The sequence below is a fragment of the Chlorocebus sabaeus genome, chromosome 21, assembly GCF_047675955.1.
Source record: "Chlorocebus sabaeus isolate Y175 chromosome 21, mChlSab1.0.hap1, whole genome shotgun sequence".
NCBI classification, from domain to species: domain Eukaryota; kingdom Metazoa; phylum Chordata; class Mammalia; order Primates; family Cercopithecidae; genus Chlorocebus; species Chlorocebus sabaeus.
In genome coordinates, this window is record NC_132924.1 from 81,004,446 (window position 1) to 81,017,766 (window position 13,321).

Consider the following 13,321-nt stretch of genomic DNA (forward strand, 5'->3'; position numbering starts at 1 on the left):
TTCAAAATGTGTCTCAAAGAGATAAGATTTGGTTTCCTACTACCTGTTCTCTGTTCCAACTTGCTTTTAAAATATTCTCAAATGGCCTGGTAATTACTGTATGCCATGAAGAATTTAATTGACTACAGCAGAGAAATACAAGTTCAATATGCCTGGTTTTTGTCAGTATAGTTGGTTTTTTTTTTTTTTTTTTTTTTTTTTAATAAAAAAAGCCTGTTTTAAGACTTCTACCCCTAAGTTAATTGCATTCTTCTAAACTCTTGTCCAAGTTTGGATTTGAGGGCATAAGTCATACTTATTAGATACTTCCATATTCATTCCCATTCTTTTCCATCCACACTTCTAAAGACTGCGGTTGCAAAACAGGTCATTTGATGTTTCTGATGAATTCTGTTTCTGTTAGGTCCATGTCCCTTACTCTAAGGCAGGCAAGGAGGAGACTGGTGGCTCCTTTAACAGCATAGCTCTGAAATTACAAAGATTTACGTACCTTCTTAACATCTTCTGCGCTTTGCTTCACAGTATATACTACTTTTTCAATATATTCTGCCTCCCCAGAGTTTTGGGCAGCTTTCCGCTTAAGTTCCTCCACATTCCTCTCTAACTCGCTGATGCGCTGGGATGCGTTGAACAAGGTTTCCTCAGAAGCTGCAGTTTCAGACTCAATCTAAAAGTATGTCAGTTTTCCAGCAAGCCATTAGTTTAAGAAATTGAATTACTATCAGTACAAGTTTGGAGGAAGATTTAAGTCTGCTGTGCCATTTTGCTCTAGACCAAAAGAAGTAATTACTAAAAAGAATATTTCAGGAAAAGTTACATGAAGTGTCTAACTTTAGTCTTTGCTACATTTCATATATTCACTTCATTCTTTTGGTACTTCTGATGATCTGAGATGGATGTAAAGTTTTTTCTGACAGTAAAAAACAAAAAAGAAACCCCCCCCCCCCCCCCCCCCCCAAGGAGCATGATGTGTTGAGAAAGCATTTTAAGGACAACTGCAGACTTTGGCTAAACAACATTCACAAATAAGCAGCTGTGCGAAGAGGGGTTTCCATATATAAATTTCCAACTTAATGTGAGTGGGAAAATAAATCTTAAACTCTAGTAGTGGAGATTTCAGCTAATTACTGAAGAAATGGAGACTAGGGATGTTCTTTGAATTTCTATAGAATTGTGAGACGATGTATGGTCTGGGAACATTACAGCTGTAAACTCTAAATACTCAGTTATTTAGGGAAAAAAAATATCTGGGCAACTGGTGAGGATCCACATCTGATCTCCTTTCAAAGTAGAATCAATAAACATTGACTTTTAAAAGCTAGCCAAAGTAAGCAGGTGAGCCCACAACAAAAGAGTCAATTTCACTGAGCACTCAATTTTTCTTTAAAATGATCTTCAAGGATGGGTCTAATTACATAGAATTAACTGAATAACAATACTGTCATAATGAAGTTAATGGGATCAGTATAGACATAGGCTAAAATTTGTAAATATTTCAAACCTAAGGACCCTTTAATTAGAATGACATTCTTTGAGTGAATTGCTTCTGATAAGCTTTCATGAACATAGTTCAGTTAGAGGTTCTCTGTTTCTTATTGTTACTAACCTAAAACACTTCCTGCCCTCCAGGGCCCCTGAAAAACAGAACCCCAGTTATTAACTTGCATCATCAAGTCACATATCTCACCTATAATTCAATATTTTCTAATTTGCTTTTCAAAGCAGTTTTTTTTTCCAAGAAACAAGGTCTTGCTCTACTTCCCAGGCTAGAGTGCAGTGACTGTTTACAGGCATGATCATAGTGCACTATAGTCTCAAACTCATGGCCTTAAGTGATCCTCTCACCTCTGCCTCCCAAGTGGCAGGCACACACCACTGCACCTGGCTTTCAAAACAATAATTTCTGTAGTCACTGACATAATATTCACTAAAATATTAATGGCAAACTGAGAAAATGGAAAAACCTAGAGATCGAAAACATCAAAATATTTATAAGTCTGGTGGGAAAACATAATTTTTCTAAACTTGAACCAATAGCCTGAAGAAAAAGCCTTATTGATACTCAAAATTTAAGGAGGAAAATGGGCAGAATTATTGACCTTTATTTAACTGACAGCAATACAATAGGGGAAGACAGGTTTTTACCAACTAATGGTAAGAAAAGCATGTTGAAAATTCATCTTCCCAGGTTTTAAACACATGGAGGATTGGCCTGAGAAGGCTGACAGTGCTGGGTATGGGAGCATTTAATTTCAAAGTATATTCTGAGAACATGTATATGGATTAGATAACTCATCAATTTTCTTCATTTTTTAAAAACTCGTAAAGTTGGAAGGAAAAAATTAACTTTTTGAGAAATAAAAGAATTTAATGGAATTATGTTTGCATTACTTCTTTTAAGAGATAAAGAGGATTTTTAGAGCAAAGTGCTAGATCCCTATGAAAAAGTATTCCTTATAAAAAAAAATTAAGTTTTCCATGCATTCTGAATAGAATAGATATAGATTGTTTAGCTATAAGCACTCTATTAGGTTCCTCTAGAATTGGGTATTGAAAGCAGACTGACTGTTCTCCAGTAGTTTCTAAAACTGCTATATAGTAAAATGTTTGATCACCAAAATCTTGAGACATTGGCCTTAACCATATAAGCTGCTTTATAACATCAGGACAGTTTTCTAAAACTATTATACTTCATACTACTGAACAGAGTACATGCTGTTTCCTCAATGAATAGGAGTGTTTTTATTTTTTTGAGACAGAGTCTCTGTTGCCCAGACTGGAGTGTAGTGGTGTGATCTCAGCTCAAATGAAAACCTATCTCCACTTATTTTTAGCATCCATGCTAATGGAGTAGTTCAGATTTATTACAATTAAAGGAATCCTTTAATGTTGAGTTGTAAGAATTTTTGTTCATAGATAACAAATGTACTTTTCTGGTAAAAGTGTATATGTAGCTGTTTTCCCATACATGTAATGATTGTGTATGCTTACCGAAGTTAGCAGGTTCTGGGTTCCTTGAATGTCTTCATCTGCTTGTTTAATTGCCTTCTCTGCTGCGACCTGGGCCTTTTCTGCTTCTTCCAGAGCTTCCTTTACCATATCTGCAGTGACTTTAACATCTGTTGCACTTTTGCTGAGTAAAATAATGAGACAGTATATTGTTGTTGAACATGAAAAAAGTACTCTCAGTGTTCTTTTCTTTAAAGAATAGCCTTCCTGAAATGACCCAGAGAGACTCGCATAGGTCCTTCTTAGAAGTTCCACTAGTTAAAGAGATACTTTTTACTCCATGATAGATACACAAAATAAGCCCCTTAGATGCCATGTCTTTAGATACCTTGCTTTTTTAGCTTCTTCTAACAACATCTCAGCTCTGGCAATGTCAGCAGCACTCTGCTGTAGAATAACCTCTACTTGAGAAAGGCTTTCAACTCGTTCACGTATATCTTCTGTCAAGTTCTGTAATTGCTGTGGGGTGCTAGGCATTTCCATTTTCAGTACTTCATTAGCAACTGCTTCAATGCTGTCCAAATCAGCACTATCCTCTGTGAAAAGCAAAGATGTCCCCAAAAAGAGGTGAAAAGAATAGATGGTTCATTCATTCAACCACTTACTGGTCATCTATGGACTAGCACGGTGGGGTTACCAAGAGACACTAACTTTCTGTTTAAGAGTTTATAATCTGTCTGGGGTTTTGGGGGAAGATGAGACCTACACACAAAAAAAAGTAACTGCAGACAATTGAGTACTACTAGAATTTGTTTTAGGCTGGGTAGTGAGGGAAACCTTCGTGGAAGATGAGGAGCTGATTAGATTTTAAGGGGTAATAGAATTTGAAAGAAGAAAGGACAGTTCTAGGTGGGGAGACAGGAAGGGCAGAGCATGTTACGGGAAAGTCTAGCAGAGTGAATCTGAAGATTGTGGAAAACCATAGAGGGCCAGAGCTCAAAGCTGGGACTTAAAGGCAATGATATCTTTTAATTGAGGGTGGACAAACAGCTCAGAAACTTGTGAATGCAGATATAAAGATTCGATATTTCTTACAAATTATCTAGATTCAGGAAATTATAGAAAGGGAGAAAATTATAGATGGAAGAGAACTGGGATAGTGGGTTGTCAGTGAAGCCAAGGATTTTCAAATGTGAAATGTGGAAAATGGTGAAAAATAAAAAGTTTATGAAGTTAAGCTTCAAATATGTCAGATCCTCATTCACTTTCGAGCTTTATGTTTTAAACTACTGAACATAAAAATGGACCCTAGAGGATTTATTCAAGTAAAATATGTACTCGAATGATGGCTTCCATGGAATATTACCAAAATATCCTTAGCAAATACTGTTGACTTCTTATTAGCCATGTCTTTTTTCTTGCTAACAGAATACTGATTTTCTTCAGGCACCTGCCTCTAAGGTAAAATTATCAACCCAGCATTAAGTCTTTATTAGCTTGCCAATTACTGTAATCACATTTCCATTTTCCAGTGACATTTATGCATTGGCATGTGACTTATTTCTGGCCAGTGAGGTTTATAAAGATGACTGCTTAAAGGCTTCTAGGGAAGACTTCCTCTTTTTTAAAAAGATACAAGGAATAGGTAGTCTCTTCTTCCATTATTATTGTTTATCTTTATATGATGTCTGGAACTTTGGCAGCTACCTTGTAACCATGAGGAGCTAGAGGCAAAGCTGATATGCTTAAGATGGTAGAGTAGAAAGATGAAAAGTATGTGGGTCGCAGACCCAAGAAGCTATCTTGCTACTGGATATCTTATTAAGATGGGAGATAATAAACATCCTTTTTGATTAAGTCCCTTTCACTTGAGTTTTCTGTAATTTGTAGCCAAAACCATCTTTACTGGTAACGCTTGAACTGTAACTAGCAACACTCTTAACTAACTATAGGTATAATATCCTGTAAATAACAGAATTACAAAGCTTTGGGGGCAATGCCAAAGTAACAAACTCCACTTCTTTAAGGTTAGAGATTACTATACATAATCTCTAACAAATTCCAAATTCAATTTTCACTGTAAATATTTGACTTTTAATTGGCTGAGTATCCCATCAGGTGTGTCTGTATCTGCATAACATTGGAGAAAGTTATTTGATACACATATATAAGAAGTGGAAACATTTAATACATGGACATTTTTCTTATTTGGAAATGTCAGTACACTGACAGAAATTGATTTTATCTAAAATGTAAACAATCACACAGAAACAAATGTCTAAAAGTAAAATGAAAAAATTTCTTACGGGTCAAAAAGTTTCTGATTTGCTTGATTAGATTTCTCAGATCCTCATTGCTCTTGTCCATTTTTTCTTTGGTAGCATTTGTCTTCAACAGAATGTCTTCAGCACTCTGTTTTGCCTCATCTGCCCTCAGTTTTGCTTCAGAGACCTAAATGTGAAGAATAAATTACCCATGGAAGACTTTCGTTCTTTCTGAAGGAGACCAGAATATTGGAAATGGCCCAGAAATGATGTTGAAAAACTATGTTACTTGGAATCATGTGTCTGGGAAACAACTTTCTCCCATTCAACAAAGTATTGTATTCTTACAGACTGCAAGTATTCAGTATAGAGATTCCTAAACAGGGTTCTTATATAAATACAACTAGCATTTAAAATTTTTCAAGTTGTTTTTAACTCCTGGCCTATAAAATAGTCCTGAGTCTTGTTCTCAGGTACCCACATAAATACTTAAAAAGTGTGTGTCACTTTAGAAGAATAAATGCTCAGTTGCTTAGTATAGAATTTTTTTCGTACAGCTGGATGTATTTATAACCCTGGAGTCATATAAGTAAGATGGCTATCTCAAATTATCCAGTATAAGATTTAAACATCTTGCACTAAAGCATGTGTTATTCTCCTCTGAGTGAGGAGAAAGCAAATTCTTTATCTGTAAAGAAAATCTCCCCATCTCTTTCTCTGACCTCACAGAAACATGAACTTTCATATTTGATTATGATATGCGCTTTTCATTTCAGTTAGCATTTAGAATTGATTTCTCCCTTTCAGATCCTCTAGTCCACAGCTGAAAGCAAACATACATAACAAAAACTGAGGACATCCACTAAATTACCATCTTGGAGAGCTGTTCCACTTCAGACAGGGCACTCAGGACATCTTGGTCCAAGTCCATGGCTTTCTGCCAGGCGTTGTGTGCAACAGTAACCAGACCACCACAGCCAGGCCCCCCACACTTCTTCTCTCCTTCATCAGTTCTGCAGTTTGGCCCGCCACATTCAGTCTCGGAACAGGAGGCCCCTGGGGGTGTTCCACAGGTCTGCAACAAGCCAAGGATCAGGCACAATACTTCAGATAGTGAATCTGCTGCAGCAAAACAGCTGTGCAGGGCCTGGGTGGCCCCAGAGAATGTGTAGGTGGTCCTCAGTAAGGGTGCTTAAAAACGGTGTTTGGGAGACAGAATGGAGAGGGGAGCAAAGAGTTTAGGAATAAACTAACCTGCTTGTTTCCAAGGAAACAATAGAAGTTTACAACTCATCAGTATCTTCTGCCCAAATGAGTTAAAATACTGTATGAGCTCTGCCCAGGATGCAGACATCTGCTATATCAAGTTGAATTCTGCCAATGCAAGGGCCAAGGAATGCCTTCCTTTTTTTCTAACCAGTTAGATTAAAAGAAAAAAAAAAAGCCATTGTGAACCATCTTTGGGGCCAGCACCAGCATCATGTTAACTCCTCCGGTAAATATGGTGACATAAAAGACCTATTACCTAGCCTTTTAGTAACTTCCCATCTTGTTAGGACTGGATCATTCCACATAAAATAGCCAAGAATAGGTCAGATGCAGTCATTATTGAAAGAAAGTAGACAAAGGAGAGACTGCAGAGGAATGCTATAGTTGTAGCTGAAGAAGGATTTGTTGGCTGGTGGGATTTGAGCAGGGGAAGTGGGAAAACATTCCACATGTTAAAGAAAACAGTACAAAGGAACAAAGGTAGATGAAGCGTTTCCAAATTACCACCCCCCACAGCCATCACACATGCCTAGAGTCCTCCTTTCTTACCTACCAGAACCTCTCAAAGATCACCACTTGGTCATGGCATACAAATGCAAAGTGATAAATTATAATACAAGTGCGCTATATGATAGAAAAGGTTGAGCAGGAAGAAAATTGCATTTAGAGCTGTTTTGTGGAAATGCTCATACTGAAAAGAAGCCAAAGATTTACTGCAGTGAAAAGCAGTTAACAGAATATTCCCAAAGACAAGGAAAATATTGTTTTTAAAAAGTACAAAAAAGCAGTTTTTAAATAAATACAATCAACTCTTTGGCCTAATAATTTTGAGATAATTATAATCCCATTATATCTCAAATTACAACTAAAATAAATCATTTATCTGATTTACAAAAACACAAAAAGCTTCAGAATATAAAGTGTATTCTGCATGCTATAGAACACGAGTCTTAAGAACAGAAGTGTTTCTTTTTAAAAACCATCTGACAGCACACATAGAAGATCGTTTTGTTTCAACAGACGGAGCAGACATGGGGGGGTGGGGGGGGGAAACCAGCATGGCTCTAGCTAAATATCCACAAAGATACAGAACTAGAAGTACCTGAAAAACAAAAGGACAAAAGTCTCTCTACACAAGGAAATGGCAGTAAAGAACTTACAGAAAGAATTCTCACAGGATCATTAACAAAGACAAAAACACAGTAAGAGAACTGAAGAAGCTGCTAATCCCTAGGTAGTTTCCCAGGTGGAAAAGCAAGCATAGGGAAGGGCACGCATTTGAAAGGCCAGAGGAACCCCGAACCCCACCCACCGCCCATGCACCTCCCTGTTGCCCACGGAGATACCTCCAGTTCAAGACAAAAATCCTTTAGCATGCTTAGCTGCTGCTTGTAGGTCACAGAGAACTTGTTTGTGATGACTGATTTTTTTGTTTTTAACTACAATATGCAAGGAAAGATTGAGAGAATTGGCATTTTATGCTTAATAACTTTGTCTCCTGTTAGCTGCAATTTACACATTGCTGTAGGCCTTCATTTTTCTTTTTTCTTCATCTTTTATTTTTCCATTTAATAAATGACAGATTATTTGCTCCCTGTTTGCTATAAAGTTTCAGAAGATAATGAGTATGAAACCTAGCAGGCATCAATAAACACTGTCTTATATTGTGACTAATATTGTCTATTTCAGAGAAAGTGAGGATGAGAGGAGGGAGGAACCATCACTAAGACAAAGCTGTAATGAAGTTTGAACTCTTCTGTGCCTATGTACCTTCCATCTTTAACTTTCTCTGTGTGTCTGGGCTAAGAGAACACAAACCTTTGTCTATAAAAAATACCCTCCAAATTATCTCAGATAGGTATCCTTCCTTGAAAAAACAGGAAGGAAGAGGAAGAAACAGGCTCAGTTAGGCTTTTTTGGGGCCTTCTGCCTGATTTTCATTAAACTCACAACTCAATTTCATTTGGCTCCAGAGTTACTTTTTAAAACTTTCTGGGAAATGAATCTACTTTCTAGGCTGGTTTCAGGGTTAATCTTCACTAGGTAAAGTTACTGGAACAAAGGAACATAATAGCTAATACCTATGAAAAAATTCTTTTGCTCCCTTTAATTTTTAACGGAAGCCCCTTCTAGAATGATTCTGATTTCCTACACTGAGATGGGTTTTATATTTCAAATCAGAACAAACTAAAAAAGGAGTGTCCAAGCTGGGTACGGTGACACATGCCTGCCATCGCAGCTTCTCAGGAGGGTGAGGTGGGAGGATTGCTTCAGCCTAGGAGTTTGAGGTCAGCCTGGGCAACATAGCGAGACTCCATCTCTTAAAAAAAAAAGGGGGGGTGGGGGTGGGCAGGGGTGTTAGCCTGTAATCCCAGCACTTTGGGAGGCTGAGGTGGGAGAAGGATTGCTGGAGACCAGGAGTTCAAGACTAACCTGAGCAATGTCGTGAGACCCTATCTCTACTTAGGAAAAAAAAAATTAAAGAAATGTTCACAGTGTAAAAAGGATCAAGTTTCAGTGCGATGTCACTGAGTAGCTAAAACAGAATGGGAGACCAGTCACGATTCATTCTTTAGTTGAGGACCAGAGAAACAGAAGAGGGGAGGGCTGGAAACCCATATGCTGCTGTTTTTAATCTTTCTTGGTTACAGATAGCCCATTCCAGGATCCAGAGACCTCAGCCTAGGAGTTTCACTCCTGCTGATTCATTTGCAAACTATTATAATAAAGACAAAGGATAGTGTTTTTTTTTTCTCAGCACCATAGCAGTAAGGCCACACCCCCAAACCTTACCATTTCAGCAGCGGCTGAAAGGTCTAGGCTTTGCAGCTTGCCTGCCAGTTCATCAAGGAGGCGAGCCTGCTCCTCTTGTTTTTCCTTGAACTGGGATTCTCGCTCCATCATCACATCTTCTACTCTGTCTCTCATGAGGGCTGACTGTTCCACAGTACTGTTGGGTTCTGTGGTGGAGGCATTCACCCTCTCCTCTGCCTCGAGAGACATCTGGAAATACTTGGTAATGCTATCCAAGGCACCTACGGTAGGAAATGAAATTGCCCACAGTTAACCTCATCATACTAGGCTTCCTCCCCAAGCAGTGTCTATATTTGATGTCTTCAGGTCCTACATTTACTGTAAGGTTTTAAAATTCAAGAAAAAATATTTATGAAATACAGTTTTCAGGAGCAATGAATATGTTTTGTCCCATTAGCACCTACTCCAGCTCTGGAGTATGGCAAACATCTGGGTGAAAAATGAAAAATTAAGAAAATCATGCAATCTTGTTTCTATTCACAAGCAAACATCCAGTTCTTTATAAACAGCTGGTGTCAGGCAGCCTGAAGATTATATGACCAGATGACTTTTCTCAATCTTTTATTCAGATCCACTCTAATGACTAATATAGTAGCCCTTCCATATTGGTAGAATCCACATAATGTGGATTCAACCAACTGTGGATAGAAAGCATTTGGAAAAAATGGTTGTACCTGTACTGAATGTGTACAGACTTTTTCTTGCCATTATTTCCTAAACAATAACGTATAACAACTATTTACATAGCATTTACATTCTATTAGGTATTGTAAGTAATCTAGAGATTATTTTAAAGTATACTGGAGGGAAAAAAAAAAAGTAAAGCTGGGTATGGTGGTTCACCTCTATAATCTCAGCTATTCAGAAGTCTGAGACGGGAGGATCACTTGAGTCCAGGAGTTCAAGATCAGCCTGAGCAGCATAGCAAGAGCCCATTTCTTAAAGAAAGAAAGAAAGAAAGAGAAAGAGAGAGAGAGAGGGAGAGAGAAAAAGAAAGAAAAGTATATAGGAGGATATGCATGGGTTATATGCAAATACTATGCCATTTTATATAACGGACTTGACCATCTGTGGATTTTGATTTCTGCAGTGGGTCCTGGAACCAGTCCTCATGGATTCCAAGGGATGACGGTATTATATATAACAGCACGATGTGTTTTAGCTTTTGTCCAAAAGCAATCATGCATAAAACAGTATGGATAGTTGGATAGTATGATGTAACATATTTCTACATTCTTTCACTTTTTGCTGAGGATCCTATATGGTCTAAGATATAAATAATGATTTGCAAAAAATTTTTTCTGACCAAGCAGCATTCTTGAATGTGAAAGGATTTGCAGAAGTATTAATACCTTAAGTATTAAAAGAACCCCCATCCAAGAAAATGACAAGGGATTAAACTACTAACTGGAGGAAAAAAAAAATCAGGAAATGGATACCATTCTGATACAACTATTGCCATTCACTCTGTGAGACCTTTGCTGTGTCCCTTAGGTTCTCTGTGCCCAAGTCCCACATTTGTAAAATGGGGACTTTGATCCTCATTTGTGCCAGAAACTGGATGAGCAGTTTTAAAATTTATTAGAAAACAAATTTTTTTTCCAAAATTGCTATATTGAAAGGTTAGACATATTGTTAAATTCATGGTCTGGGACTGAGTATTTGCACCAAAAAATGCTCACCCCGAATATCTGAGTTTTTGATAAATTCCAGTTGTTCAGCAAGTTCTTTCACAGTGTTGTCTAGGCTTTCCGCTTCTGTCTGTAGAGAATCCAGTTCTTTGGCTGTGCTGTTGCTTTGGGAAGTTGTGTCAGATAATTTCACTTCTACTTGAGCCATCATTTCTGTAACATCTTTAATCAGTTTCCTGTAAAGAGAAAGTTAAGCTTACATAAACCCAAGGGAGGACTTTTACATTTCATATTTTCTACTAGTACTGTATCCATTACTAATTTCAAACCAATTCAGTAATTTGTAACATTTCATCTCTTTCTAAGTGCTAGTTTTATTTTCCTTATAAAAGATTGTATTAAATCTGACTATTTTTCTTTGTTCAGACTTAAGAAACACAGAAATACCACTCAGCTGAGTTGTGGCAGATAAGCCATTTAAGGGATTCCAAATTTCCGCTGTAACATGAGCACAGGTCAGAGTGTGGAGTTCCGGCTCCATTCGCAGGCAGCTTCAAGCCCTTACAATCGTAAAAACTTAAGACATAAATGACTCTGGTATACAGTTAGGCCTCCCAGCCACCAGCCCAAAACATTCTTCCCTAAGCCTATCTCCTTCAAGATGGAACATGCAGAGAGGAAGCCCTATAGCCTACCACAAAGACAACAGGAGCCAGCTGTATCAGCTTTCATACACTCCTCTCTTCCATCAGAGGAGCCTCCTCCTCCTACCAACAGCCTTTTTATTTTTTAAAAGAAAATAGCATCTACTAAGAATGAAATAAGAACATTTAGCTTTCACGGTATTTAATTTGGAATCTAAACTGCATTTTGTTCTGCACTTTCAAACCTACAAGGCCGTACTTTTGACATCTATTTGTATATTACTGTGTACATAGTATGTGGGCATGTGTGTGCATGTGGGAGTGTGCTCCAGGTGGGTGCAGGTGGGGTTGTATGTGTATCGTAAATAAAGTAATATTTGAGCAGACTTTACCTCTGGGTATTATTGGTTCACCTAATTGAATATAATTGTCTTCTTGGGGATATAATAGTATAAAAAACCAGGAAAATGTAAAGATGCTGAAAGGTTGGGAGCCATTAGAAAAATGACATGTAAGGCTGAGATAAAACCATAACCCAACTCAAAAAGTAATTAAAGGGATCGTTTGAAATGGTAGATTAAATTACATTTCAATGCCTTTTCCCTGAGGATAATGTACATAGTTTCTTTTTTCAGTGCTTTGCTTTTATTATTTGCCTCACAGAAGGCTTTCATTTCTTCTCAGTTCTCATAAAATGATACAATTTTTTAAAACAAGCAAATCTAACATATTTTAAAATAAGGCCACTTTGGTTCCTAAAACATGTATCCTTGGATAGTATGTTGAAAAAAGAGTAATGGAACTAGTTTCCCTGTGATTATTACAATCTGTCTAGTTAAATGAATAGTGAGGGTAGAAACAGAGCTGTTTTGGGAATGTAATCTCTCTTCTGGCAGGCTCTCAAAGGACACCAGATTTTTTCTTCCTCCCAGAGGTGCGTAAGACCCAGGCCAAGAATCATTTCCTAAATGGGCTTGCATTCGGACCACGGCCTGCCACAACTGTGATCTCTGCACATTAGGAGGCTTAGTCTTTTCAGTGAGGTAAAATGCCTCATTAAATGCATTGTCGCCCTGCATCAGACATTTCCTAACACTCTGGCCAGCTACATGGTCTTGGGCATAAAACCCGAGGCTTGACATCAAGGTCCAATTACTTTCAATCCAGGTCTAGGAAGGACTTCCTTCAAGTTGCTGTCTTCTGCTACTCATGTATGGTATGAGATGAAAAGTCCCTCTGGCTTCTTAGAGATGCTGATTAAAGTCTCATCACACACACAAAATGTTACTGTCATTTCGTAATATAAACACCTCAGTGTGCAGGATTTAACTGTGAAGTGGTCCCCTCAGGCCTAGATGGTGAGTCTGCAGTGAAACTATAGCATCTAGGGAAGCACAGATGCCTCATACCCTTTCCTGTTTTTGTCCTTTAGCACTTAGGTTTTATTGTGCTGTTTTGGGGGTTCCTTTTTGGCAAAAAATAATTTGGCAAAAGGAATTGGGATGTTTAGGGGCAAGAGAGGGGAGGCTGGGAGAAAGGGTAGAAAAATGATCCTTGAGAAGTTCAGCATCACTCAGCTCAAGTCTCTAGGCTTCCACTAGCAAACACTGTCCAATCAGAGGGAAAATTACCCAGAGAAGGGGTGGGATGAGGACTTTCAGTGTAGACGGCTGTTATAACTAGATGAATGAAGCACTGGTCTGGTGGACTAATGGCAGAGAAGCAGAAAAAACTTGAAGTAAGGAGTCTT

The 13,321-nt window shown here is 38.0% G+C and overlaps 1 protein-coding gene across 2 annotated transcripts in view; it reads right to left on the minus strand.

Annotated features, from left to right (window-relative positions):
• Positions 1-13,321, minus strand: part of LAMB1 (laminin subunit beta 1) — an 84,826-nt gene that overhangs the window by 1,875 nt on the left and 69,630 nt on the right. For both annotated transcript variants that reach the window (XM_007982563.3, XM_073009249.1), the window contains 7 exons: positions 10,979-11,163; positions 9,276-9,517; positions 6,085-6,288; positions 5,256-5,400; positions 3,338-3,545; positions 2,992-3,133; positions 491-667 (listed from right to left, as the gene is read on the minus strand). In XM_007982563.3, coding sequence (XP_007980754.3) covers positions 491-667; positions 2,992-3,133; positions 3,338-3,545; positions 5,256-5,400; positions 6,085-6,288; positions 9,276-9,517; positions 10,979-11,163 — 1,303 coding nt within the window. The remainder of the gene's footprint in view (positions 1-490; positions 668-2,991; positions 3,134-3,337; positions 3,546-5,255; positions 5,401-6,084; positions 6,289-9,275; positions 9,518-10,978; positions 11,164-13,321) is intronic.